The sequence below is a fragment of the Manacus candei genome, unplaced genomic scaffold, assembly GCF_025592945.1.
Source record: "Manacus candei isolate 608988 ecotype Guabito, Panama unplaced genomic scaffold, ASM2559294v1 h1tg000015l, whole genome shotgun sequence".
NCBI lineage: Eukaryota > Metazoa > Chordata > Aves > Passeriformes > Pipridae > Manacus > Manacus candei.
In genome coordinates this window covers 22,546,777-22,572,926 of record NW_026138063.1, presented here as the reverse complement: position 1 = coordinate 22,572,926, position 26,150 = coordinate 22,546,777, and the positions used below count along the sequence as shown (strand labels likewise).

The window sequence follows — 26,150 nt, the reverse complement described above, 5'->3', positions numbered from 1 at the left end:
GCAAGGTTGCACAGAGCATCTGAAGTTTGGCACTGCTTGAATTTCTCAGCGTGAAGATCAGGTATTTTTTTTTTTTGCATGGGATTTCTCAAATTCTTTGTACTTTCTTAAAAAAAAAAACTCCATACATGTGTTCAGACAGTCAAAAAGTAGAAAGGGACATTGGAATGAGATAACAGCTGAGGGAAAATAGATTTTTTTTTTCCCTAGCAAAGCAGGAAAAATAATTATGTGACAAAGGAGGTCTCCTCTCATCTTATGTCCTTTTAACTGAAGAGAGGGAACGATAAGGCATTGCCTTGAGTCAGCTCAGCTCATTTTTTGCATTGTCTTTTCACAGACCATTGGCAGTAAATGCTTGGTCTTTAATATACTCTAAATAAGTGATTTCATGAGAAGCAGAACTAATGAAGAGGGGTTTCTGGTGGATCTGTGTTGGTCAGTTTTACTGAATTACACAAAAGCAGTTGAACATATTTGTGAAGAGTCAGATAACCTTTATGAGAGATGAAGTTCTGAAGGCCACGTAACTTAAACAGATTTGGAAGAACCTCATGGCTTTTTGGAAACTAGAAAAGCTACCCAGACACAGTGCTGGGGAAGGGGTGGTTGTGCTGCAGCTGAGGCTTTTGCTGAAGCAGCAGCACTCACAGTGTGAGTGTCCCTGTCTGTCTCCAGCTCAGTCAGGGACTGAGAGAGATTAACAGAGATTGAGGTTGTGGTTCACTCTGTACCCCAGTGACCTCTTTGGCTTCTGTTCACTCACCTGCTTTGGTAAAATTTATTGGGACACTTTATATCCAAGATCAGTCAGATTTGGTTAAACAGATAATTCAGACTTTATTAAGCAGCATAGTTACAGACAGAAATGCACCCAAGTCTCATTTTTTTCCTTCAGGTTAAGAAAAAATCCTGGAAACATTGCAGGTAGATGGTGGCTTTCATTTAATGGAGGAAATCAAATGTTTTAGATATAGGAAGTTTCAAAGAAGTTTCTGTATCTCCAGTCTCACTTGGCCTGGGGGCTCTCTGAGGGGTGAGGTGAACACTGAAAGGTAAGGATTGGCTCTGGGATGCCTGGAGCTCAGTGGGCAGTCTGTGGTGCCACTGCTGACAAGGTTGGGCACTGGAGAGATGCTGCAAGTGCAGACATCCCTTTGGCCCTGATCCTGCCCTCCCCTGAGAGGAGCTCAGTTGGTCAGAGCTTGGTGCTAATGACACCAAGGTTGTGGGTTTTAGCTATTCAGAAGAATGCATAATAAAGAATCTGTAGTACGTGGAGCCTCTTCCAGTGTGGTGCAACAGAAATCCATTACTTTTCTTTTGAGAAGTACTCAGTATTCTAAAAACTGCTTTGAGGCTTATTGTAGTTGCTTGGAAATATTGTAGAAAGTACAGTAGTGGTACAAAGCACTTGCTCTGAGCTGAAATGAGTTTATCCGACAGGTTGCATATTTTCAAGGCCTTTGTTACTACATTATCCCACCCCTGAAGTTGTGTTATGACCAGAGACACCTGGTTATTACATTATCCCACCCCTGAAGTTGTGTTATAAGCAGATTCACCCAGTGCCAAGCCCCAGTTCCCACAGCAGGGACTGGTGGCATGTTGGGAGCTCCCCCACAGCCCAGGCCTGGGGCTGGGCACAGGGATGGTGCCTGTGGCCTCTCGTCAGCCATGGCAGTGGGGTTGTCACTGCACCCTTGGCTGCAGAACTGCCTACCCAGCATCAGTGTGCTCCTGTTTGGCTTGTCTGGCTCCTCTGCTGTCACTGGGTGCCCCTGGGAAGTGTCTGGCTCTGCTGTCTTTGCACCCTCAGGTCAGGTATTCACACAGACAGGATCCCCCTGAGAGGGGGCAGAGCTCAGGCCCACCCTGAGCCCCTCTTGTCTCTGAGAGCAGCTGAGGTGGGGACATGTTCCCAGGGCAGCTGATGGGGGAGTGCAGAGGTGAAAGCAGCCTTTGATAAAAGCACTCAGGGTAGATACACCTAAATGGACTTATTCCAGATATTTGCATTGTTGTACCTTACACTTAACTTTGAGCTCAACCTCCAGCTCTCTCTGTTTATATTGCTGGATTTGAGTCACTCCCAAGAGCAGGCACCCAAAGGCTGCTTCCACACAGGCACTGACCAGCTGGAGTTACTCACAGTTTGCTCCTGTGAGTATAATTGAGAATAATCTGAAAATAAAACCTCTGTGCTTGGCAGTGCTCTGAGAGGCCAAGGTAAGAATTAGAAATAGAGGACACATTTATATGTGTATGTATTAGAAACAAAGAAAAAATCTCTCTCTCAAACTTACATTGCACCTGGGGCACTGAGCACTGAATGTAATTGGGACCATCCCACTTCCAAAAGGATATACAAATTTAGAGAGAAAAACCCAAGCAGTGGGGTAAAGAATGGCAAATAGAGGAATAGTTATTAATTGTGTTGCAAAAAAAGATCTTGGCTTATCCAATAAAACGATCAGGCAGCAGCTTTAGGGACAGAATGATGTCCCTTCTGAAGGGTGTGCAGATAAACTGCAGGTTGTGTTGGACATGCAAGGTACACAGGATTAAGAGCTGACAGATCCACCAGCAGCTTTAAATCCAGCAGTCCCAGTGTGGCTTGGCCCTGCAGCCCAGCACACCCTGAGCTGCTGCCACAGACCACGCTCATCTCATGATGCTTTGTGCTTGCACCACTCCCAACACCCCGTGCACTCTGCTGGGTACAGAGCTGGGTCACCCTGTGTTCCATCACATCCCCAGGGAACGTTCCCAGACATCCCCTGACAGCTCATGGGCAGGAAGCTGCAGCCATCAGTGGCTCCCAGAAAGGGATCTTGGCACCAGCGCTGGGGGAACAGGGGAAAGTTTCCCAGGAGCGTGTCTTGGGTGTGTGCTTTGCCTCTCTCCTCAAGCCTGAGTGTCCTCACTGCTCACAGCCTTCTCATTCAGCACAGTGAACTGACTGAGGCAGGACAGGGCAGGGTGTGCCTGTGGGATGATGGAGGTTCTGGATGCTTCCAGGTGCAAAAGACATTCCCAGGAACAAACTGCTGCCTTTGGGGCAGCAAAGGCTCCTGAGCTTTTCACTCATGTTCACGTCATTTACTGTTGTTCGGGTCTGACAAAAAGGGTGGCTGCCATGTGAGAGTTGCTGCTTCAAGCCAGCAAAGCCTGAGAAGATCTATTTTGTGAAATAATTTAGTACAAATACTAGATTGCAAGTTTAGTGTCTTTGATTATTAATTGTTTGGCTTCTTGGTACTCAGTGACATGAACGTGGGGGTGCAAAGCAGTTCACACTTCCCAAATGCACGTGCTGTAGAGCCATAGCAAAACAGCATCACCTGCCTTACACCCAGAGCAAGGAAGTTCCCTTTATTAAACTTCTAAGACTTGAGCACATGGAGTGTACCATTTCTGATGCACTAAATTATGTAGCCTACTTCTTTTTCTGCTAGCAGTCTGTGGAATCAGCATGCTTTCTTCCTGAAGAGCTTTATTTGCCAATTTATGGGTTTTATGGCTCTGAAATCCTTCGGCAGTGTTGGCTCTCAGCTGTCATTCTGGCTATTCTAAAGAATTCTGTCACCAGCAAACTGTCTGCTCCATTATTATCCTGTCTTTCAAAGCATTTATATCTGCTATGTAACCTATTTTATCAGCACTTTTACATAGAAAGATCTATTGATAGGTTCATTCTGTTCTGAAAACTGACCATTTTTGCTATCTTTGTTTTCCTGTCTTTTAATATGAAAACTTTCTTGCCTGTGCTTACTACATATTAACTCCTCTAAGAAAATATGAAGGAGATCATTATAGAATTTTGAAAATGTCCATGTCTTCCTAACTGTATGACTTTTATCTGGTTATTGATGCCTCCTGGAGCTGCAGGGGGTTTGTAAAGCACGACTTGCCAGAAATGCCATCAACCTTGAGCAGGCGCAGCAGTCGTGTCCAGCACAGCAATCCCAGTTACCCACGTGTGGGTCTCCCTGGCTGGAACCCCATTCCCCACCCTGCCCTGGGCCCAGCCAGCAGCCAGTGCTCACCCAGGGCACAGTGCCCCCAGCAAGCCCTGAGCAACCAGTGGCTCCAGGAGAACACTGGGGGAAATGCTCCACTGCAATCCAGGTAGGCACATCCACAGCCTGTCCCTCATCCACTGAGCAGGTCACCCTGTCACAGGAGGAGATTAGAACCTGCCTTTCCTAAACCCTGGCTGGGCCTCATCCCTGAAACTAAAGTTTTTTGTAAATTGAGGTGTCCACACTGGGCGAGATGTTTCCCTTTAGCCCGAATTTGGTGTGAAAGGCCAGCAGAAACAGTTCAGCTGATTTTCTGAATGACAGTAAGGAAGAAGCGTTTCCCTCCTTATGTATAAGTTACGTAAACCATTGCAATAATGGATTTCTGAGCCTTGTGTAATGAAGGAGGTAGAATTCCAAATGCTTTAGGAGTGTTCCCTGGGAGTGTGCCTGTTTGTGCCTCAGTCACTGGCAGTGTATGTGGTATGAACGTGTCACTGTGGCCATGGGATGAGCCCAGGGTGGGGACTGGAGGTGGCAGTCAGGCAGTGGGAGCACAGAGCCCCAAAGGGCCCTTCAGGATGGTGGGAGGACTCCAACAACCAAAGTTTCCTCATTCCAGAGTCAACATTTCCTTTCAGATTTTCTCAGCTTTAATGACACATGGCCATAAACTTGGTGACCCTAATGGAGTTCTCTGGAGTGACTTTCCTAGTCTTTAATTCCAGAAGATTGCTGGGAAGGATTTTTAGCAAAATCAGGATCTGAAAATTCTGGAAAAGGAGCTTGCCACTAAATCCTTGTCCTGTGTAACATTTCACTTTGTTCTGAAATCCAAAATAGCCTTCTTGAACATGTCTGGGTGGTGCCAGCAGGGTGGGAAGCCAGAGCTCCTGCTGGGCACAGGTCCTGTGGTCTGTAGGATGGACTGTGAGCCAGCAAGGCAGGAAGGGCAGAGACAGAGGCTGCACTGCTGCTCTCCCTCGGTGTATTGAGGTGCATGAGGTGCAGGGGGCTGGGAGATGAAGGGAATTAAACCAGGGAGGTGTCATCAAGGAGTAGAGCAAGTTAAGGGCTTCCAGTGAATTCTTATAACTGGTGGTGACAAGGTTTTGATACAGAAGGAGAAAAACTCAGATGGAAAACACTCTCCTCCAGAGGTAATTCTCATCATTGGGATGGCAATTTAAATGAGCCCAGGCATTAGAATAATAATATTCCTAGTTCTGTGAGAGCCAAATGAAGGGCAAAACAAAGATAATGATCTTCAAAAGAGGAAGAGACTGTACTAAAAATATATATAAGTTCTGTGTGGGAAACACAACCAAGGAAAAAAACAAAGAGTTTCCTGTTCCAAAAATTCTGTTCTAGACTCAAGTGTAAAATAACCTAAGGCAAAGGAGGAATGGGAATTATAGCAAGATAACTACTTGTTCAGTCATGGGCTGTGCAACAGTCTGAAAACCATCATGGAATGTGACAAATCAAATGATCAAAGGTAAAGATTCAGGAATTGCAGAAACTCAATGGACAAAATCAGAGCAGTGCATCAAATATGCAAAACAGTTAAAGGTAACAAAATTCTCTTCTGGTAGGTAAATGAATAAGCAGGTCAGTTAGAGAATTGGGCTGCAGCAGGAGAGGGCACTTTCCCTGGTGAATTGTGTGTGAGGCCCTAACATTGCAAACAGATTTCAGAGAACACATTCAAACATATTTTGGGAACTGACAGATACTTGTTCCAGTTCTGCTGTAGGAGAGGAGACTTGGGTGAACCATTAGAATTCTATTTAACATTTGTCTGTGATTCTTGTTTGATAAGGTTGTACTTGCACAGGACTGTAGTTATTCTCCCCCTGGGGTTCTTGCTGATTTGTTCAGTAAGAGTTCACTGTTGAAAGCTGCTCTGAGGATGAGTTGGGTCTGTGTCTCTGAGGAACTCCCTGGCTTTTGAATGTTGCTTCACTGGCAGCAGGACTTGGGCAGTGTGGAGTCCCTGCTGCAGGAAGACTTGGGGAATACACCAACCAAACCTCTTCTATTCCTGTGCATGCTGAAGTTCAACAAAGTGCTTAGATTGGCTTCTCTCCTGACTTCTGGGTTCAGTAAAGACTTTCAGTTTTCCAGCACAGAAATCCATAGAAAGTTGGGAGCCCTGGTGGGATTTGGGAGTCTCAGCATCTCCTTGGATGTGCTTTGACTTTACCAGTAGTGCTTCCATTTGGATTAATGATTAATGCCTGTTGATTCCAATGAGGGAAGAGCTTCTGCAGTGTTCATGTGTGAGCATGAGCAAGGCACAGAAAACAAACCTATGTGCTGCCCTGAGCAATTTGTGGGGAGCTTCAAGCAGCTCTGTTCTGGGACCAAAAGTGCTACAGAAGGGGACCATGGCCCAGGCTGAGCAGTGAGAAATAACGTGCTCCAGGTGCTTTGACTTCAGCCTTTGTTTGTCTTTCACGTGGAGATTTGTCACTGCCACTTCTGAGATGAAAAACTGCACTGATGGGCATTAGAGAAGTGGATTCTTTCTTATAATCTAAATTCCAAGTGGGGAGAAAGGTATAAGAGATGCAAATTGAGTGATACTAAGGGAGAGAAACACTGCCCATCCAGCAATTCTGTAATCACCATCCATCCTTGCAAGATTTTTATTAAACTTGCCCTCTCTTGGCAGTTCCAGCAGCCCAGATTAATTCCCAGTGCTCTGATCCCCACTAGCAACTTGGAGCTGATGCAAAAGAGCACACTGCCTGTTTCATATGATCCTTTCCAGGGCAAATCTTCTGGTGTCTTCATCTCCATGCCTTTATAAATCTTCCTGCTGTTTTTCCAGTTTGTGTGGTGGAGAGATACTAACCAGTCACATGAATGTAAGGGCCCACTATTAATCCTCCTTTAGCACGAGGCTGGGGGCTTATTTTATATCCATTGCCTTCACTCTTGAGCTGCAGTTTTCCCACTGCTTTTCTTGCAGCTTACTCAGCATGGGCAGGTGGTCCCAAAGAGAAGGGATGGAATTGCTGTGTAGCTTCCATGAATAAAGGCACAGAGGTGCCACCTGACTCTGAGGTGTGGTTAGTGTGCTGCAGAGGGTGGAGCTCAGTGCCAGCAGGGATTTAGGTCTCAGGAGGCCATTTCCCACCCAGTTACTGGGTGTCATTAGCAGTGTGTAAAAAACTGGGCACTGCTGGACTGGAGTCCCACTTGTGCAGTGGCCTGGTCTGTCACCTGCCCTTCCCTTTCCTGCAGGAGAACACTGGAGTGCAGCATTTGGTGTAGGGTTGTTCCCTGGGGCCAGGGAGTTGAGAACCCCTGTTTGGGGGAAGAAAGGTGCTCATGGGACAACCCCCATCCAGAGGGTCCCCTCTGTAACTCCCAGGATGAAAGGCTGGTTGTTGCTCAAGCTCCAGGGCTTACACACCCTACAAAGCTCTTGGAGGTCTATTGTTTCTTCTCTTCTGCAGGGCTCACTGTTATAACTGGTTATTCTTCTCACTCTTCTGAAGTCACTGAGTACATGGTGTGTTATATCTCCTGGAAATATTATATCTTGTTTTGCCCACACTTTAGGGTTTTTTTCATCCAGTTTTGTATAGACCCTTTTAGTCTTTCTCTTCTCTCTTTGAAATAAAGTTGTGTCCTATGTATGGGGTTTTTTTTCTCTGCACTTTTACAGGCTGGGTTGGGTGGTATGATTAATTATTGACAAATTAAATTGGTACCTGCCTTAGCTGAAAGTTAAACTGGAATTCGGTAATTAAGGATATGGACTTACATGTCAATGAGAAGACTTCTTAAAACACGATGTATGTGAATAGGTGTGAACTGAGAACTTAGTCCTGAAGTAGAATAGGCTTCTCAACTTCTAGTGAACTAAGACAGTTCAGGTCCTGTTCACTAAATACAGAGTGAGAGCTTCATGATAGAGGTAAAACTCAGAAAAGGATAGAAGACTGGCAGCAGCATGAGTAAGGCAGAGACTGTGGGGATGTATTCCACTCCTTCGATTGTATTCTATAGAAAATCTGTTCTGGTTTAAGGATTCACTTTAAAATGGGAGAGTTTTGCTTTTCACTAATGGCAGGAACTCTGAATGTTGCTGCCCATTGCAGTGTGGGGATGTGGTGATGACACCGTGAAACCTGCTGTGGGCAGAGCTTTCACAGCCCGTTTACAGAGTGCTCCAGCAAAGCCAGTGGGGCTGTGTTTTGGCTGGGGGGGGAAGGTGGTGGGAGGAAAAGGCTTCAGGTGCCCACTGCCAGATAAGCAGAAACTCTCATTCTGCCTCCTGTAAACTTTGCCATAGAAGGTGGAGGAAGGAAGGAGACCTGACAGTGAGTGGGTAGTGCTGTTCATCTCCTCTCCTTCGATGTTTGCTGGCACTCCCCTGGCAGAGCTGAGCTCTTGTGCACCCCAGCACCCCTGGGAGGCATCAGGAGTGGTTTCATCCCTCTCCCAAAGAACTGAGCCAGTGTTTGTTTGGGGGGGGGAATGTAGGATCCCCCCAACCTCACCTGTAACCCTGCAGGTGATCAGGGAAGCCCTGGGGTGCCCAGCACGGAGCTGGTGCTCTGTCAGTTCGGGGCACACAAAGGGAGGAGCCTGGCCATGATCCCACAGAAACTGAAGCTGTTCCAGGTTATTAAGAAAAGTCATAAACAGATAGGAATAAAACTGGGATCAGGGCTCTAAAGCAGTAAAATAACAAAGGTCAGGAGGTCACTGACTGACTGAGGGGTGTGTTGCCAGTGAGAAGAGCAGCAGATGCAGCAGGCAGGGACAGAAAGGGGGTTCCTGCACCTGAGAGGGGTTTCCAAGAACACCCATCTGTATTAGTACTGAGACATACTGGGAAACTGCTGCACTTGATCAAAACAAAACTCTCAGTGGTGGGGGAAATACTAAAATATATCTGCGTGTACAGGTGATTTCTGAGCTGATAAAACACACCTTCAGTGGTCACATGATGATATTCTCTTGGGCTCCTGGTTTTATATGGATATATTGCATTACTAATTGTTTATTAATAATACAGAAATTATTAATAATAATACAGAAATTATACCAAGCACAAATTTGTCATTGTCAGAACTGAGGTTGACAGTGTTACCCGGTATGAAACAGGTAACAATTAAATGTTATTTCATGAAGAAGCAAAACCAATTCAAGAAATCACTTTTTAATTTGCGTTGTAAACCGATCTCCCAGTAACATACAGAGGCTCTGACTGTGCTGGCATGTTTTGAAATGTGGATGTTTCTAATGCTTCTTTTTCAAGGAATAAAATACCAGAATTAAAACATTCATGTAATATTCAGTATGTTTAAACTATCCTTATTTCTCCCTTGTACAGGGATAATACTGCTCACTGTTAAGCTGCTTCTGTTAGGGTTTGAATTTTTGAAGCCATGCAGTGGATCATTAATCCAATTGAACTTTCTGCAAAAGCTGTGGGACTTACTCTTTTGTGATGTTAATGGTGTTGGGATGGATTTTGTAGCTCTGCAGTTTGCTTAATTTTTCTGCATTTCCTGCATTAACAAAAGAAGATTGTGAAGTGACCAAGAGAAGATCAGGCAGCAGCAAAGAAAGTGTCTCTCTGTTGTCTTGGGTGATGTCATTGGGTATTTAGATAGTCTCTAGCTCCAAGGGTCAAAATATTTTGTTTGTACTGATTGAATTTGGATCATGTCACAAGAATTGTCATTTATGGCCATTGTGTTGTTACATTTTCAATTTTGGAAGCTTGGTTGGATTCCCAGTGAAGAGTTAATCCCATCAGCTTGGCTGTTGGGGTGCTGGGGGGAATGCAGCACCCAGAGGGAGGAGTGACTCAGCCACAGGTGCTGCTGCTGGGCCTGGGAGCCCTGGCATGGGCAGGACTTGCCTCCGTCCCTGAGCTGTGCTGGGGCTCAGCTGGGCACTGCCATCACTGCCTGTCTCTGCACAGGGAGCAGGGCATCTGGGATCCAGGGCTGGGCACACAGAGGGCACAGCTGGACCTGGAACATGGGCTTCTTTTGGTTCTGCACACCAAGTGAAAACACTTGGCACCTTTAGCCAGGACGTGAGTCCCCGTTGCTGTCACTGCTGCCTTGCACTGGCTTGGCTGCCAAGAGGAAAAGATGGAAATGTCACTAACTCCTGGTTTGAAAGCACATTACAGGACAAATGGTTTCTTTTTACCCATTTCTTCAAGAGACAGCCTTGTTCAAAGCATTCCTGTTATTGTTGCACTCCATACTCTTGTGTGTATTGTTGAGCTGTTCCTTTAGCAGCAGGAAAGCATTGAGACTTTGACGTTCCAAAAATGGGTTGTGTTAACTTCTCTTTTTCTTTCACTGCATTACAGGTACAGTAAGAATTGAAATGTTTAGGAACATGCAAAATGCAGAAATCATAAGGAAAATGACAGAAGAATTTGATGAGGTAGAGTATACAAATAGTTCTTTAAATATTATGAAATATATTACTGTATACTCCTATCCTAAATTAAAAATGCAATGGGCAAAAAAACAGTGGGAAAACAATGTCTCAGTATGGGAAATTGCACTGACAAGCAAAGCAGAGAATTTTGCTGTTGGATGAGGAATAACAAGCCAGCATGAGCTTTAGGAAGGAGATAAATGGTATTATTTATAATGAACAACCAACAAGTAATAGAATAATTTGAAAGGTGGTTATAGTCACTCACCTTGACAGGTCAGTGCCATGGGTTGGGTAAGCCCTGGATCTGAAATACTGGTACTGAAAAGTTGGGAATTAGGCATTTTAAGGTCAGAAGTCTAGTGTCACACAGAAGCAGGGAGCAGGCTCACTCCAGGGTGTCACAGAGCCAGGTCTGACTGTGCAGGAACCACCTGGGACCATGTGAGCCCTGGGCTGGACCCATGGAGACCCTCCTGGATCTTTGTGTGGCTTTGGGGACCCCCTTGTGTGTGTGTCCCTCCTAGATCAGGGAGAGCTCAGGGAGAGGAGCACAGGAGGAACTGTGGGGCTCTGATCCCCCTGCCCCTGGCAGTGCCATTCTGGGCCCTGACATTCACCTCCTGGAAGTGCCACCACACAACAAAGAACTGCAGGGCCTGAGACAGGCAGAGCCCTCAGACAGAACCACAGCATTGGCACCATTGGGCTGTTTTCTGTGTGCAGAGTAATGGTCTGTTCCTTTGAAATGGCAATTTAAACCAAATAGGAACTTGACATGAAAAGTGCCATTTTGGAACAGTGATGCAGAAAGAAGTACTCTTTCAAAAGATCTAAGCATTTAGTTGAAAACAAGTGTGTTACAAGTCAGACTGTGTGTCTTCTGTCCAAATAAACATGTTGCTAATGGTGAATGCTTTTTAGCTTTGAGGTTTTAAAACTGTGTTTCCTTTGATTTTCACGTATAAAAAGCTGGATATTCTGAGCGTTCCTTTTATTTAATGAGGAAAACAAATGCTGAAACAGGAATTTTCTGTAGGACAGCAATGTCTGTCTGATCAATTAATTCTAAATGGAATGCCAAGGCTGTGATTCAGAAAGTTAAGCAGGAAAACTATAAATAGAAGCACTGCTCTCTCTCAGGATTTCCTTCTGCATGATTTCCATCTTGTTCATGGCCTTCAGTAGAAGATATTTCACTGAACACCTGACTGCAGCCATGGGGTGCTCCTTTGCTGTGCTCAGGTGTTCAGGCAGTTTGTGTGCATGGACAGAGAATAAAATTTGGGTGGCCAGTGATGAGCCGAAGGGTTGTATCAATTCATGCTGCATTCTGGCTAAATTACTTTCTCTTTTTAAAACATCACCAAGCAGAGTTATTAAAATGCAGTGGTGTAATTTAAATTTTACTTGGGTCATTTAAAAACCAGCATTGGATATGGTGTGTAGTCCAGTCCCATCATATAAAATAAGGGACCAATGCACTGTCCAAAGGCCAAAGAACTTTGATTTTGACCCAGGGGAGGTTGTCCCACAGCTGATGGAAGAAAGTATTTTTCAAAAACACTTTTCAAAAACTGTCAAAGTTGTTTCTCAAAGGAGAAACAACCACTTCCTTATGCAGGGCATGAATGTACCTAAGAGCAGGATGTCTCAGAGTCACAGGGTGCATGAGCTTTCTTTCTCAATTACCTAAAACTTCTCAGAGCTTTTACAGTTCTAATAACTGTAGCTTCTGCCTTAACACTTGAGTGGATTCGTGAGAGAATTTGTGGGGTTTAGTATAAAAGCATCAAATTGTTAGTGTTAGACTGCAACTTGGTGAATATTTTGTCCTCCAGGATTATCTGTTGGCATTTCCCTTGGGACACCTCTGCCAGTAGCCCAGAAATCCCAACTGTCCCCTTGTTCCCTCAGTGCTGCAGGAATCATTTGGCTGCTAGCCCGAGTTGCTGCATTTAGGGCAGGGATTGAAGCATTGATTTTCCTCCTCATGAATGGAGCAATGCCTGTGCAGGATTTAAATGGTGGAAATAACTGTTCATTGCTGCCACAAGTTCAGTTTGAGGTGGGGAATTCCATGGACATCGATTGGCTACACTGTTTGGGTGCTTGGCTTCTGAGCAGAGGCATTTTGTAGGTGGATTGCCTCATAATTCTTGTGTTAAGAGTTGAGCAGGTGAACAAAGGCTTGGTTTGCTTTGACTTTTCTGAGTGCTGGGCCATCAAGTATCACATCAGTGTCACTAATGTGTCATGTTTTTATTGGTGTTCAACAGTAAAAGATCCACTAAATGGCTTTTACTGTAAATTCATTCTTCCCACTTCAGCCAGGTGAGGTGTTCTTGGGGCAGTCTCCAGAAGCCTTTTGAAAGGGTTGTGTGATTTGTGATTGCAGGTAAAAATACACCACACATCTGTGAGTAGTTACACACAGCCCTAGAGATTCTGAGGAGCTGCTCCAAAACTCTGCATATCCCCACCTCTAGAAAGTGTAATTATGTACCAAAGTTCATGTGCAGAGGTCCATCAGATCATTTTGGTGTGGTTGAAATGTGTGGGATTTGATTAAATTTGAGGGGCAGGGGTTTTGCTGCAGGGGAATGTAATATATAAAGTTTAAGCACAAGGTTATTTGATTGCAGCTCCTCTACACCCACATTACCACCTTTACATGGTTCAGTCTGGGCAGTACAACATGTCCTGAGGAGCAAAGAGCTTGTTCTGCACAAAACCACAGAATGAATATGTACAAATGGATTTAACTTTGGTACTACTGACTTCTTATCCTGGGGGAGAGATTGAGGCTGGAGCATTATTGCCCTGATGGTTTGGATAATCTGGAATTGGCTTACAAACCAGGTGGCCAGGGAGGTGGTATTCAGGCTTTTTCAGGGAAGGGGCAAGAAGCATGTTCTAATTCTGTGGGGCTGGTCTCACTGAAATGCAGTTTGTACAGTGAAGTGAGAACAGTCAGGGCAGACTTGGAGAGGAATTAAAGGAACTGAGTGTTCACATGCCTACTCCAATCTTGTAATAGCTTTTTGAAGATGGAGTGGATGAATCTCTAGTAAAATTTGCATTTCCTCTGTCAGAAGGCAAGTTTTACCTCTAGGAAAAGGCTATGTTTATAAGCTAAAACAGAGCAGTGTTTACTTTCTGAAAAGATCTCAACTGTAAACTTGAGCAAAGCAAAGTCTGTGGGGAGGGGCAGCCAGTTGAATAGAATATTAACCTGGAGTTGAAGTGGGGCTGGAGAGTGACAGCTTTCAATTACACAAGCCTTTCTTTAGGTTTTGACCTTAAATAATTGGAAATATTCCTTTCTCATGCTTTCCCCCCACTTCCTAACCCAGGACACAAGGAAAAGAATTGAATCTGGATACATATTTTGGACTATATAGAGCCAATAGTGCAAGTGTAAAACAGTTACAATGAAGTCTTTGCAAAAGTGGTTTTGTGCCCCCGAGGTTCCCCGTTTATTGAAGAATAATGTGGGTTTTATTTGTTATTCTTCCTTGGCTTGAAGGAACACGAGCTTAGAAATTCAGCCTGGGATGGCTACAACAGCATTAAAATAACTGAAATGGGCAGCCCCTCAACACTCCCTGTTTTGCTTTCCCTGCCCTGCAGGACAGTGGGGACTATCCCCTCACCATGCCCGGGCCCCAGTGGAAGAAGTTCCGCTCCAACTTCTGCGAGTTCATCGGGGTCCTGATCCGGCAGTGCCAGTACAGCATCATCTACGACGAGTACATGATGGACACGGTGATCTCCCTGCTCACAGGGCTCTCGGACTCCCAGGTCAGGGCCTTCAGGCACACCAGTACCTTGGCTGGTAAGTGACAGCTGCTGCTCAGGAGCTGCTGCTGCTGAGCCACTGGGACAACTCCTCCTGCCTTGCCTGGGATTTGACCAGCACTTAGAATTGTGGAGAGCTTGAGCAAAGCCAGGTGCCATGTATGGTACAGCTGTACTCAAAGTACACTTTTTAGTTTGGAAAGGAGTAGGTGGGGCACTGAGTTCTGGTCATACCCAGGGGCCTCCAGTGGATTCTCAGAATCAGAAGTGCTGTGCTTATGTCTTGGAGTTTGTTATTAGTTGTTCCTTTGTTGTATAGAATGTCTTAATAATTTGGTATTTTGGAGTACATATTCATTCTTAAGGAGTGTCAAGATAATTTTATTATCAGAGAATTTCTGTGCACCAATAAGAACAGTCTGACCTTCACTCTGGAGCAGTTTTAGGTTTGGGAGCACTGGGCCAAGGGTGAAGGGCTCCAGCCACACCACACCTTTCATGCAGCTGCCTGCATGTAAGGAGAGCCCTGGGTGCAGCATAGGAATAGGAATAGGCTTTTCTAGAGTGTATTTCATCAGACCTCTATGTCTGCTGTAAGATGGATGAATTGCTCTCTACAAGTAACTGGTTTTCTCCAATTACAAAGTAATACCAGGCTTGGATGTTGGTGCTTAAAGCTGGTCATGTCAGGTGACAAGGAACACATTTTATTGCAAGGTTCACCTTTACAGAAATGTATCAGAATCTGAATATTGCTACAGCCAATATTTGTTACTGATTTGGTCTTTCCACAATCAACCTCATACAATTTTGCTCAGTTTCTGAGTGTAATACCCAGTGTCCAAGAGACTCAATCAAAATTTGTTTACAATTTCATCTCTCTTTATGAATTGAAGAGGCAGATTTCCAATGATACTGAAAAAACAACTCAAATCTGGAGTGGAGTTTGATTTTAAAATTGAAACCCCAAACCTTCAGCTCACAGTGACTGAACTCTTGTAAACTCGTCCCCTCCTCGTGCTTTTCATGTTATTCAGCAATGGGCTGATAAAACCTTGAATTATGCAGGTGAAACCTTCCAGGTTTAGAGTTTCCTCTACAAATGGAGCATTCAAAGGTGAACACTGTTTGAGCCACAGGTAACCTGCTGGAAATACCTGCCTGTTATTTAAACTGTATCCCTTTCCATCTGATGCCATCTGCAATTCCAGGGGATTTTGATTTGCTGTTTGCTCAGATTGGGGTTGATTGTTTCGTAGGGAAGAGTTTATGGAGTGGGGTCTGTGCACTCTCCCTTGGATTGGTTGGTCCATCCCTGCATGGGATGTTTGGAAAGTATGAGGAAGGAAACAGCACCACACGTTTGAGATGTTACCCAGGGCCTCTGCTGTGTGGAAGAAGGAGTTCCCATTGTTTGGAATGGATTGTGTAGCTGGAAACTTGTAGCAAGGAAAAGCTGAAGCTAAAGCCAAAGTTATCACAAACTAACTTCAGTTACTGCATCAGTTACCCTGTACCTGACAGTGTGCTGGGAACAGGACCTGCCAGAGATCTCCAGCACTTACCAGTGACAATACCAGGACATTTACTTATTTGTTTGCTTGTTTTAACGAGCTTGAGAGCTTTGTTTTGATTCTGCAGATTGCCTTCAAGCTGTGTTTGCACATGTAATTATGCTGCTGTCCTGCAGAGCAGAGGTCCACATGATACCGGGGAGCTCAGTCTTGATCAAGTTTATGAAAATCTACTTGTAGAATTTCAGTTCTGGAAGGAGTGTTTTTAAGGTCCTTGTTTTCAGTTTTCCTCTGTGCCAGTCAATTTGAATGAGAAATTATTCACTGTAGCAGGAAACTTAAGGCAAGAAGTACCTGTGGGTTCCCAGCTTTGAGCAGTAGCAGGATAAGTCAGAGCAGCTTCTCTTCTGCATTGGTGAGGTTGCTTTCCAGATGGCTGTGTGCCAGGGGGAGGTGGGTGTTTTCTGAGAGGGTGGATGTGCTGAGGAAATGGGGGGGTTTAGCTCTGATTACAGGTAAAGACTCAAGTTCTGTCTTCTGCCTTTGCAGCTATGAAGCTTATGACTGCTCTTGTGAATGTTGCCTTAAACCTGAGCATCCATCAGGATAATACACAGAGGCAGTATGAAGCTGAGAGGAACAAAATGATTGGCAAAAGAGCTAATGAGAGGTTGGAGCTGCTGCTTCAGAAAAGAAAAGAGGCAAGTGAAAAGATGATTTTTTTTTTGCCTGTTCACGTGCATTCCCTCCAACAGAAAGCCCAGGGTGGTTTGTGACTCGAGTGCCATAGTGAGAAAGAAATGAGTTCTGCAGTGGTGTTTGTGTGACCTCAGACCTATTACTTGGGCTACATTAAATCCTGTGTGAATACATTCAGCTGAGTTTGTGCCTGTTTTGCACTCACAGGATGATTCCTGTTCTCAGGCTTCTCTGTATGACCAGGCAGGAAGAGTCTCAAGTTGTAAGTAGTGACTGTTCTGATTATGCAAAGAGATTCTGACAAGAGGATCACATTGTCCCTCCCTGCACTGCCCATTTCTCCCTCTGATCCCTGCAGTTATTCCATAGTGTCTCATTACTGCTTCTTGTTGGAGCTGCTTTCAAGGAACACTGCAGTGGGGCTGTAGAACCTGGACTCAGGGACAAGAAGCTGGGGAGACACTGAAGTCACTTTTCAAAAGTACCAGTCTGGCATTAGGGGAGAAAAAACATTAGAAGGTTGCTGTAATCATCTCTAAATAATTTAAAGTATTATATCATAGGAAATTTCAGTTTAGAGTTGTCCTTAAAAGAAACTTAAAGGTGACAATTAGAAAATTAATACATATACAGCCAAACAGCCATAATCTGTAAAGATGCCAAGTAAAACTCATGAGAGTGATTGAAAAATTGAAGTTTATGTGACTTTGATTAAAATTTTTTATTTTTAATATATTAGTTTTGAATATATTTCCTCCACCACAGTTTTACTCTGTGGTAATTAAGGTTGTCTGGGTGCTTTACCTGTGTGCACCTTAGAGTCTTTTAGTATAACTTTGACTCAGAATTACTTGACTTTATAGTCTTTGTTTAGGGATAATTACAATTGTGTATTTTTTTTTACCCCTATATCCTTAACACAATTATATTTGATTTTCACAGTTCTTAAAAATCATGCATTAAGGCACAAAGTAAGAACAATCTCTCCATGCAAGAGAAACATTTTAAATGAAATATCAAACTGAATGCCAGCTTTAAAGCATTTTGAAAGGCAAAATAGCTGGAACAGAGCTTGTATTGCAGTTCCTGACATAATGCTGTGTATTCCCAGGGTTTAACTGTGCTGAATTTACAGGATATTCTGTGCTGGCACTTTGTTAGACGATTCTTTTGATGAAGTGCCATCATAATAAACCCTCCTAAGCACATCCACACGTGTTTCTCTTCCTCAAGTACCAGAGGGACAGCTGCCAGGCTGAGTGTGGCAGGTGAGTGTGAGGCAGAGGGGCTGGAGCAGTGGCTGAGTGTCCCTTGCCCTGTCACCCCCTGCTCACTGCTGGGGAGTCTCTGCCTTGGCAGGGGCCCTCTCAGCTCAGCTGGGGGATTTCTGGAGCAATCTGCCATCAAACACAGCAAGTTGTGTTGTAGCTGCTGCCAGGAATTCAAATCTCCTGCTTGTCATACATGTCTTTTTGAGCTTCTGAAACTGCCTGCAGAGTCAACAAGAGAGTGTTTCCCTCATTCCTCACTTAGGTTCAGGAGTGGGGAGTATTAAATCACTTTTGCGTTGGTGAGAGCAGGAATCCCAAGACACAGATGTTCTCTCAAGATGCCTGAAGTTAAGCACTCAGATTCAAGTGCATGATCTAGAAAAGCTGAGAGTGTAAAAAGCAATTACAGTTTCAGAGAAAATTCATTACTGAATCTAAAATACATCTGGGAATTGTAGCCTTTAAATGTTAGTACACAGAGGTAGAAGGGAGCTCACATGGACCTACTGAATGGCTGATTCTGCTTCTACACCAGCTCTGCCCCAGCACCTGGAGACCTGGACCAGATGATTTGTGTTGATAGTGAGCTGTGAATTCTGGGCAGAAGAGGGAGGAAGCCATCCATGCTCTCCCTTCGTCTGTGCTGCTTCATTTTGCTCTCAAACTAATGTCATCTTCAGCGGCTCAAGTGTCTCATGGCTCAGGAAGCCCAGTCTGTCCTACCTCCTTTCTGTGCTGTGTTCACATCCCAATGATTCCTGCCCAAGTTCTCCAGGAGCTCCCCTTTCCCTGTCAGGGCTGGGGTAGTTTCTCAGAAAGCCTCCTGAGCTCCTTGGTTCATTCCCATCCCCATTTTACTGCACGCCCTGTGCCTCTCCCCCCATGTTCCCGTGGATGTTCACCTGCCTGTGGAGTCACCCAATGGAGGAGTGATGAGAAATTCATGCTCCCCTTTGGGTTATGAATTCTTGAGCAAGCAGTTAGTCTGTGCATATTTGGGTTGAGCTGATGCTGAAAGCAGGGCTGTTCCCAGAAACTGTGTCTAGATATGCTTGTTTGGTGTAGAGCCCTGTGGTGCACACAGAGCTGGGGGGCACCAGCTTTACCCCTTGTACAGAATCCCTTTTACTGTGGAATTCATTTCTTTGGCAATTCAGTCAAGAACACTTCATGCCTTGTTTTCCCCATGTGCAAAATGGAGACAGCACCTCCTTACATTTTAGGAAACTGGGAGGCTTCATTGACTGATTTCTGCAAGCTACTTCTGCTCTTACCTGGAAGATACTGTAGAAATATTTATAAACAGGGCTTGAAAAACATAAGCCCCTGGGTGAAAGTGTTTGTGAGCTCCTGCCATGCAGGAAGTCAAAGAAGCTGCCTCTGGCTGTGAAATATTTTATCTGTTAAATATGCACACCCACAATTATCCAGGTTTCATTATTTTACACATATGTGCACTCTGTTCTAGCAAGGCTCTGTTGTGGTTTTTGTGCTGAGAATATGGGCACATTTCCATTCCCACACATCATGGGGCCCTGCTTGGACAAAAGGAACACCTCATGGAAGAACGAGGGCTCTGGATGTGGGAGCAGGGCTGCTCCTAGAGCTGAGTGTATAAAATTGGTGCCATCTTATTAAAAAAGATGCATTTAGGTGTAATTAAGTCATACTTACTTAGTGTAGTACAAAAGCTGACAGTATGAGAATGCTGTAATTAATTCCAAGTTGTGTTAGCATATTCATTGGCACAAGGTGAGCTTCCAGTAGTACTTGCAAAACATGCCCATATTATGTAGGAAATAAAAAGTTTTTTAAAAAACCTCTCATATTTATAAAACACCTTTCTTGTTTGGGATTGGGCTTTGGGTTTGGTTTGGCTCTTTGCAGCCAAAGGCCTGGATGTCAGATGTGCTCCAATTCTGGAAAGCGTCCTGGTTCTGAAACCCCGTTACCCTGGGTGCTGAAGTTTGAAACAACTGACAGTCAGACTTAAGATTGAGAACATCTTCAGCTACTTTCTCTAAACAGAGCATTAATTTTGTCCAAATTAATCTTTGCAGCTGTCACTCCCTCAGCTCAGTCTCACTGTGGACACAGCACTGCTGACATTACTGAACAAGTCTCTGCTTGTCTTATCTTCAGTAGCAAAAATTGGTGATCACTTCAAAGGCCTAATCTGAAACTGCATTGATGTTGATTGTGAATGTTGATTTTCTTCCATTAAGGCATTGCATGTGTAAAAGTAAATATTTATATGTATATGCACACAATACAGGCACTTGCTGGAAAAGCAGAAATGGAGATTCCTCTAAGGTGCTCTTCTGTGGTCTTCCAATGTTTCCCAACCAGGAATTGTAGAATATCAAATTATAACAAGCAATGGGATTTTATTTATTTGTTTTGTTTTGTTTTTTTTGCAGCTCCAAGAAAACCAAGATGAAATCGAGAATATGATGAACTCTATTTTTAAGGGTATATTTGTTCATAGATACCGGTAAGGAAATGCTAACAAAGTACAGCCATAACAAATGGCAGGGGCAGGTTCTGTGCTGATTCTCTTGTGCTGTAATATTGTAGATGCCACAAAAGCACTATGAAAAACACTTGAAGTTGTGGAAGAACATATTAAGTGTAACCCCCCCTTAATTCCACAACAGAGCCCATCCACACAACTTTGTTCTAATTCAGTAAAATGGCTTTAAAGAGCTGTGGGAATGTGGGCTTTGAATGTCTGTGATTTGAAAAGAAGAGTTGTCCAGGGTGGGAGCTCAGGCTGGACATACCTTAAATTCATCAAATGATCACTGCATATCTTGGCTGCTGAGTGTCTTTAGCCTTCCTGGCCTTTTGTATGGCTTGGATGTGAAGCAGATTGGGAATATGACTTGTCAGAGAGCAGAAGTCTTTTAAAATAGATTTAGGGTAGTTTTACATCACGAGATGCCTCAGAGCATCTGCAGCACCTTAGTGCAACCAACTCTTTAAATGTTAATTGACTTACTGAAGTCAGAAGATAAAATTCAAGGATACTAAACTATGCAATTAACCTTTCAGTTTTAAATTCTGGTTTAAAGTTTTGGAATTTCTGAAATCTTTTAGAAAAATGACAGAAAGCAAGAAAGGGTGTATGAGCAGAGGGTTAGAAGGTGGTGAGGAGCCCATAGTTCAGTTGGACAGAGGGGTGATTGTAAACATGGAGAAAAACAAGCAGGAAAGCTGGACAGGTTTGTGCTGAGAAATATATGAGTGTGCCCCGTGGAGCTGGAGCTTGGATCTTCAGTAGCCAGCCTGGTCTGGAAGGGAAGGTTGTAGTTTATGGTCAGTGAGCCTTGAGCTGCCTGGCAACAGAAGGGTGGGTGTAGGACCAGCAGGTAAAGGAGTGTGTTGGGTCAGCAGAGCACTCACTGTTTCCTTAGGAAAGCAGCTTCCATGGCAGGGAGGTAAAAAAGCTAAAGAAATTAAACCCTAAGAGTATTCCCATTTCTGTCCCCTCAGAATTCAGCATGTTATATCAAACAAGAAGTCACCTGAAAATATTTTCCTAGTAGTTCATGCTCTTGTGTGGGGTTGGGAAAAGACTCTACCTGTTACAGTCTGGTTTTATCCTCCCAGGCCCAGGGGGATAAAAATGGAAAGCATTTCAAACTATTATCTGCTTTCATAATTTCTTAGGCATTCCTTCTCTCAAACAGTTCAAATGTTTTATAAACTTGACATGATTTTACAGTCCTTAGACCAAGTGGTAATGACTACAAAAGAATGTTATTTTAATTACTCCTAGAGAATAAATCCTGTCCCATAATGGGATTCAGCCTCAGCCACAGTGATTCATGCCTAGGGACCTTTGTAACTTAAATTACAAGTCCTTGATCTAAACAAAACCCCCAGAACTCTTTCATTCAGAATGTCTTCCTACTGCTGTTCTTTCTGTAGATTGGCTTCAAATGTACTGGAAGATTCCAATGCTCGCTTCTCTCATTAAATAAAAAAAAAGACTTGCAGAAATAGCTGAACAGTTTTCTAGGTGTAATGCTAGTCTAGTGTTAACAGCAGATTTGGTGGAAAATTGAGATATTCCTAATAAACATGCAAGAAATGTCCTCACCTCATTGCATATTTCCTTATCTTGTTCCTGAATCACTTTTTCTCAGTATTTCTGTGCTGGTTTGTGACATATTTGGTTGTCCACTAATTTTATTTTTAATCTAAAACTGAGAGCATCAAAAGGAAGACGTGAGAGTAAATTCAGGGTCAAGGTGCTGAGCTCATGTTGACTGTAAAGCAGCAGAGATGGTGATGGGAAGAATTCTGATTACAGTCCTACTTCATAATATCCTTTTGTTTTCAGTGCTCACAGAGCTTTTTCTCCAGATGTGACTGTCTCCCAAAACAGAACTAGGACAGTTTTGGCTTCTGGCAGAGCAGAATGGGGATCCTGGGCCTGAGGGACACGGTGGGTGCAGGGTTTCTGCAGGGCACTGAGCTGTCCTGAGGGAATGTTTGGGCAGGACTGACAGTAAAGGTAAAACTGGCAAAATCTAGATGACATTCTGTTTTTATGGGGAAGGTACTTGTCTCCTTCCAAGGTGTTGCTTTCCCTCCTGCTGAGTAAATAGGAGGCTGGTGACAAGTTACATGGGAATTGCACTCTGGGAAACCAGAGGGTTGCATGAGCAAAAACTAGAGGGGATATTGGATGGCAGTCTTGTAAGGAAGCAAAAACCAGTCAGCACAGGGAAATAAAAACCCAAACCAAACCAGAGAAAAATCCGTTTTCCTCCACCCTAAATGTGTTATCCTAAGGAGGTGAAACATATCTCCTAGGTGACAGGAAAATGTATTATGTTTTTATGTCTTTATGGAGTCCGGAAAAAAAGGTAGAAAAGACATTTTTGTCCAGTTCTCCTCATAATTACATCCTCAAAAAGTTTACAAACTGCTGAGCAGCCCAAGAGACAGGCCCAGCTGGGTTCAACTGGCAGTTGGGTTCAACTGGGTTCACAATAACTGGTATGTTATTGTAGGGCTGCAGCATTCCCTGTCCCTTGGGTGAGTGGGAATTTGGGATTCCAGCTCTCAGAAAGCCCCAGGCAGGTGAGGCACCCTCTGTTCTGTCTTTGAGGAAGTTGCATCACGGGGGATCTCTTTACCAAGAGTAGGAACTATGACCAGGAGCTAAACTGTATTGAACTGTGTAAAGATTAGAAGAATTAGAGTTTAATGACAAGGAATTATCTGATGCACAGAAAGGCATAAAGGTTTTTGGGCTGTATTGTGTTTGATGGAGCATTGTATGGGCATGGAGTCTGTGTTAGTGATTCCTGCAAGGACACAAAGGATTTGAATTGGTGAGAGTTACCTGGGAGATGCTGGTGGGGTGGGAAAGGGTGCCACACAAGTTCTGCCTCTTCAGCAACTTGAGTGTGTTTGCTAGTCCCACATGCCTTATTCATGGTTCTTTCCCCTTTTCAATTACACTGAAGGTGTTAAATTTTTATTACACTAAAATCTTTTAATCAGTGGAATAGCCTTTTTTTTTTTTTTTTTTTTAAATTAGCAGCTTGGAGTGAGTGTCTGTCCATAGTGCCTGGGGATCCCAGAGGAGCTTTTCAATCAAGAAGCAGTTTTTCCCTGTCTGCCTGGGGAAGATTGAATGCATGCTTACAGAAAACATTGTTTCTCCTGATTTTTGGCTGGCTGTGCTGCACGATTAAATAGTTGTTGACATTTGGTTTCTTTTTGGGATGGCCATTAAATCCTTCCAAAATTCTTCACAGTCAGTAAATTTCTAAGGTGGTGAAATACCCTACTTGGATGTGAGGCCCTGGGCTGTCATCCCCTCCTGGAAATGCCTTTGTGGCTCTTTTGTGTTGTTGTGGCTACCCTGTTTTCTTGATTCACACAGGCCAGTCCTTTAGACTGTGCTGTAAGTCTTGCATTCTTGCTTTTAAAATAGTTGTAAAGTAATTCCATACAAGGGAATTGCTAATCTAGTTTAGTGTAAAGCAGTACACAATTAAATATATATGTATGAATATGTTCATGATTTTAATTCAGACTTGTCTCCATTGTGCTGCATTCCCCATAACGAATGCAACTGCTAACCCTTGAATGTGAGATTTTAGCACAACTGTCCTTACACTTCTCAGCCTGTTTGAGAAATGCCCATCCTGTGGTTTGTCTGCACTGTGGGTGGACACCTGCCCTGGTTCTGAGGTTGGAGAGCCTTCAGGGGGTGTGTCAGAGCAGCTCCAGGGGCCGTGTTTGGCAGTTCTGAAGTCGGTGTGTGTCTCGTGGGCAGGGAGGGCTGGCAGTGGTTGGGACCTTCCCCAGAGTTTCCCTCCCATTCCTGCAGCAAATACCTGCTTTGTGCTGGTCCATCAGCACAGTTTCCTCCCTAGAGTTTAGAATTCCTGTAGAGGTTTCCCATCTGGCCCTGTGGGACACTGTGACTCCTGTGGAGCCGTGGGTGTCACCTCGGAGTCTGGAAGGTCATGGACAGTGCAATGGCACCGAGGGAGGTGGAAGTACATGGGCAGTTCCATGGAGTGATCATGGCTTTGTTACACTGCTTTGGGTGTGTGAACTTGTGCAAGAAGTGTCCTGACCATAAGAGTGAGTGTATCTTATTTATATTTGGTAAAATTGAAGACTTTAGGAAAAATACATTTTCTCTTATTTTGCAATTATTCTCTTACTTGGAGCTTGGAATTTCTCTCTTTCTTTTTTTCCTGTAAGTTGAATTTCATTTTGGGGCTCTGTTGGTCTGTTTTAGAATTAAATTGATGTTTATTACTTTTCCAAGAAGATTTTTTTAATGAAAATACAGAACAAGAATCTCAATTACAAGCAAGTGCAGTGTTTGTTAAGCACCAGGCATTCCCTTCTTCTGTGCAGCGGCTCTTTCTGTTCCTCTTTTATTGCAGCTGAAGTTTGGAGCTGTGAAGCAGTGCCAGCTGGAGTGGCACAAGTGCTTTCTCACAGTAGCAGATGTCTCAGAGCTGAGATGCCTGAAGGGCCAGATGGCCCCAGTCCCTTTCCCGTTGTTGAGCCGTCGTTCCTGATTAGTGGCTGTGCCTTGCTCCCTGTCAGGCAGGCACAGAGTGCCAATCACATGGAAATCCTGTCCATCCCTCAGCTCTCTGGTGATCTCTCCAGACACTTTCCTGCTGCCCCTCCTCAGGGAGCAGCTGCTGAGCCTGCCTGAGATGTGTCTCTGCCTCTCCCATCACTTACCACAGTCAGAATGTAGGAGAAAAGCAAGAAAACTGGAGGAAACCAATGTTGAAGTGCAAACATTCCCCTAGGGTTTGGGGTAGGGCTCTCATGTGGGGCATGAAATGATATCTGTTTATGTACCAAATTCCATTCTGCTCCTCTGGCAGGTGCCTTTGGTTAAACCAAATAACTTTTCCCACTTTGCAGTGGTTCTGCACCTCGAGCTGGAGACAGCCAGGGCTGCAAAGCAAATGTCAGGGACATGGTTTCAGAAACAATTGTCCAGAGGAGGTCTGTAGCTTGGATCATAATTCTCTTTGAAAAGAGAGAGGTAAAAATTGGAGTTATAGACTGTGAAGCAAACTAGGCTGAGAATTGTTTTACACAGTGGAAATATCATATCAGAATATAGAAATACTGAAATTATTAGATCAGTGAGTTCAGGGACAAAGGAACAGAAAACCAGTGAGATGGCAGTGGGAACAGTGACAGGTCTTACCTAGTGAGGCTCATCAAAAGTAAAAGCACAGTATTACAGATAGGGCAAGGGGATTGAGAAGTAAATGCTCTGTACTCTGGTTCATACTTGTTCTGTCCTTTTTTCCTTGGTAGTGATGCTATTGCTGAGATTAGAGCTGTCTGTATTGAAGAAATTGGAGTCTGGATGAAGATGTACAGTGATGCCTTCCTGAATGATAGTTATTTAAAATATGTTGGCTGGACACTACACGACAGGGTAAGTATTGTGTATTCCTGCCCTTGTGTTACTGATATTACTGCCCAGGCCATGCTTTGTGTATCATCCTTGGCTTACAAAGACATTGTTCTGTTTTCTAACCTGCTCCCTTTAAACCAGGCTGTCTCTAGGGATGTGCTTGCACTGGGATGCAGCACTCCCAGGCTGCCTGGGTTCCTCTGCTGTTGGTGTTCTCAGGCTCTGATGGAACATGTTGGTAGATAAGTATCCATGATGCCTTTCTTCTGATTACAAGAGAAAGAGAAGCCTCCTTGGGCCACTCATGAGAACCTCTGTCTGAAGCAGAATGGAACAGAGATTTCCACATGTCTTCCATTTACATTGATCAAAGGTTAGGGGCAAGAACATCTCTGGATCCCCAACAGACACCACTGGCTCCACAACCAGTGGAGTTCTCATCAATTCACTTTCCCTTGAAGAGTCTTTTCAAGGTTCC

General features: G+C 44.1%; 1 protein-coding gene across 1 annotated transcript in view; it reads left to right on the top strand.

Annotated features, from left to right (window-relative positions):
- Positions 1–26,150, top strand: part of STAG1 (stromal antigen 1) — a 159,144-nt gene that overhangs the window by 81,146 nt on the left and 51,848 nt on the right. Inside the window, exons 6-10 of the mRNA XM_051782368.1 lie at positions 10,381–10,457; positions 14,088–14,292; positions 16,319–16,470; positions 20,160–20,233; positions 25,570–25,693. Of these exons, the coding sequence (XP_051638328.1) occupies positions 10,381–10,457; positions 14,088–14,292; positions 16,319–16,470; positions 20,160–20,233; positions 25,570–25,693 (632 nt within the window). The remainder of the gene's footprint in view (positions 1–10,380; positions 10,458–14,087; positions 14,293–16,318; positions 16,471–20,159; positions 20,234–25,569; positions 25,694–26,150) is intronic.